Below are 3,330 nucleotides of genomic sequence, written 5' to 3'. Positions count from 1 at the left end.
GTGGCTTTTTAGTAACATCATCCTCTCTTTTTATATTCATGGATGCAGGAAGGTCAGGAGCTCATGGAGTCCAAGCCTGAATTTGAGCCCATCGTGACGGAGCGTCTGGCCAAACTCCACGAACTGTGGGACAAGCTCGAGTCCACGACCCAGGAGAAAGCCCGGCTGCTGTTTGACGCCAACCGCTCTGAGCTCTTCGACCAGAGCCTCGCTGATATGAAGAAGTGGTTCAGTGGGCTTCAGCAGCAGCTGCAGAGTGGAGACGAAGACGTCAAAGACCTGACTAACGCCAACATCCTGCTCAAAAAGCATCAGGTCTGTGTCTCTGTAGCGTTTATTATATGTACTCCAGATTTGCATGCTTACTGTGTCTGCATGCACTTCTTAAATTATGTGTAGTTTAATCTCACCATGGGAGTGAATACATTATCGTTTTAGCTTGAGCGCTTTCTCAGGATTAACTCTGAGTGAGTGAGCACCTGTCTCGGATCTGTATTTGTGTTTACTGTTGGCGTCTGAACACAAACAAAAATCAACAAAGAAAGCATTACATTTCTTGGGAGGAAGAAAAAGAACACCATAAATCTTATAAATTATATTACAGTCGGTTTTGCATTGGTAAAAGTTTAATCATATCAGTGGCTAAAAAACATAAACTGCCAGACAGACTAACTTTGGGTGGGTTTACCCTCCACTACATCCTGATTAGACTCTTGAAAGGCTATTCATCTTTTTCTCTAATCGTATCTCCCTGCGCCAGATGATAGAGAACCAGGTGCGTGACCGGGCGCGGGAGCTGGAGGAGCTCCAGGAGGCCGTCAGGAAGCACGGCGGCGGCAGGGAGGACCAGCCGGAGCTTGAAGCCGAGCAGCAGGCCCTGCAGAGGGACTTCCAGCAGCTCCTCACACCACTGGCCCAGCGCAAGGGCAAGCTGGAGGCCGCCAAGGCTGTCCATCAGTTCTACAGAGACCTGGCCGACGAGCTTGTAAGCATGGATGCAATTTCAGAGCAAAATTAAACAGTCGAAACTCTCTGCTCTCGCGAAATGATTGATAGCTTGAAAAATGAATAAAGGATGTTGAATTTTTAAAGAAGTTGGATTAGTGTTGGCTTTTGAATGACAGCAAGATAACACCTTCAGGGAAATCTTGAAGCCTAAACTTCAGAGGCTGTTTTTTCCCCTCAAAATGATAACTTATTAATTTAGAAATGAAGTTTTCAATTATAGTATGTACACTTAGTATGCAAGGCAGTGAGACCACCAGCTCTCTCCATGAAATTGACTCTGCAGGTGAATCTGGGTAAAAAGCTTTAATCCCTTATTGGTTTCACAGCCTAAATCCACTTTAGTCGGGTGGAGGAGACAGCTTAAAGGAGGATTTTTACTGTTTGAGGTGTTGGAGACATTTTATAAAGGGGGGTAAAATTCAGCACAAAGAAAGGTGGTCTTAACATTTTGTTATACTCTGTGTACATTTGAGATCTGTGAAGCTGTTTTTCAACAGAAACAATTCTCTTCTATTTTCTCTTTTCATCGTTACAATCTTCTTCTCTCTCCCTCAGCTCTGGATTGAAGAGAGGATGCCCCTGGCAATGTCACAAGAGCATGGCCACAATCTTCAGACTGTGCAAATGCTGCTGAAGAAAAACCAGGTGAGAGGTTTGTCTGTAGAAAAAGAGACTTGGGTAGCTGTACTGCAAATTACCACTTGTAGATTCCTACCTTTCATCATTGATTAATCTGACATATTTTCTTGATTAATTGCTCTTATTAACCAGTTCAGAGCCAAATTATGTTCCAAATGCACAGAAATATTGTAATGGTGGATTTCTACTCTAAATGCACTTGTAGATTACCTGTTTACTTTAAAAGTGTTTGAACTCAAATTATGTATTTAAACGATATGTTTGTAGACTGAAACATGTCCTATGCTTCCCCCTTGCCTTACAGTTGGCCGTGCTTGTTAAAAAAAACGGGTGTGTGGTTCTACTGCAGTCCACTTTGGATGACGTGAAACACTGTGATTGGCTTAAAGACATCCCATAAAATAAGTCTGTAAATTTGGGTGCCAGATGACAATAGTCATAGATTTAAATATCCAAAAACATTATGTCCAGTGTAATGGACGAGGGTACTAAATGGGTTACGGACTATTAAATGCAGTGTTGTGCAAGTTACCGACATGAGTAATTAGTTTCTAAATAATCTCAAAATTAATTAAATTACCTGACCAATTGCTTCATATATAAAGTAATTGCTTAATATGGGAAGCAACTCTTGATTTACTTTTAGAAATCTGCTACAATTCTCTTATTTATGCACACAGCTGTATTATTTAAGTGTGGAAAAAGACACCTGTCAAATTTTATCTATGATTTTACCCATTATCAGTATGATGAAAAGGAAGTAATAAATCAATAAAACATAATAGATATGTTTTGTTAGACAGGCCTTCAAATCATCATCACAAATCAGTATTTAATGTTTTTTTTAGCAAAACAAAAGGAAATAACAACTGTTCCTCAAACATTTGTCATTTCTAGTCACAACCGGCCTAATAATATAAAATCAATAAAAGCTATCTACAAAAACATAAACACACTAAGGTTTATCTTTGAAACTTTAACAGTAAATCAAATCCTGCACATCAACTACAACTCAGTACTATAGGCCTAATTTTGTCCTTGAAATTGAGGAGGCAAAAATAATGTCTGTATTTTCCGGAGAGCTGCTCAAATTGTCCGAACTGTTGGCCTTTGTGCAGTGACAGTCTAATGCAAATTCATTGACTGAATAATTTGCTGCATTTATTTGGCTGCCTGAAGGTCGGGTGACTAGTGATGTGTCGGTCCACCGGCAGGTCCTACAGTATTCTGAATAACGTTAAATTATTAATATTATATTAGATTAGTCTTTTATTGTCTCCCTTGGGGAAAAAATGTCTTGAACATTCTATAAAACACAGGTGACATGGCCACACACATGTACAATCAAACTACAATTACCATACAGTATCAGCCCCAGATCAATACACCCCAAGAGTTTTGCACGATGCTTTAGAGTCAAGTGTTGCAGAGATGCCGTACCTAAAGTAATTGCACATAAGTCCTATACAACATATTCCACAGGCGCCCTACACATAGCAGTTGCAAAGAAATCCTGCAGAAGATTATTTCACAGAAAATGGATAACATCAAAGTATTGAATCAGAATCAGAAAAGGATTTATTGCCAAGTATGTTTTCATCTCCAAGGATTTTACATTGGTCTTTGGTGCAGACGCTAATAATACAAACAAATAATAATATATATAACATACAAGAAACATAT

At 39.5% G+C, this 3,330-nt stretch overlaps 1 protein-coding gene across 1 annotated transcript; it reads left to right on the top strand.

Annotated features, from left to right (window-relative positions):
* Window positions 1–48: 48 nt before the first annotated feature.
* LOC121963656 (spectrin beta chain, non-erythrocytic 1-like) lies at window positions 49–1,653 on the top strand (the record flags this gene model as incomplete). The annotated part of the gene is made up of 3 exons (XM_042513929.1): window positions 49–315; window positions 761–985; window positions 1,564–1,653. Coding segments are annotated over 3 exons (582 nt in total), but the record flags the coding sequence as incomplete, so codon positions are not given.
* Window positions 1,654–3,330: the final 1,677 nt, after the last annotated feature.

This window comes from Plectropomus leopardus, unplaced genomic scaffold, assembly GCF_008729295.1.
Source record: "Plectropomus leopardus isolate mb unplaced genomic scaffold, YSFRI_Pleo_2.0 unplaced_scaffold12023, whole genome shotgun sequence".
Lineage (NCBI taxonomy): Eukaryota > Metazoa > Chordata > Actinopteri > Perciformes > Serranidae > Plectropomus > Plectropomus leopardus.
Note: the sequence above shows the minus strand (reverse complement) of the source record. Positions and strands in the feature narration are given on the sequence as shown.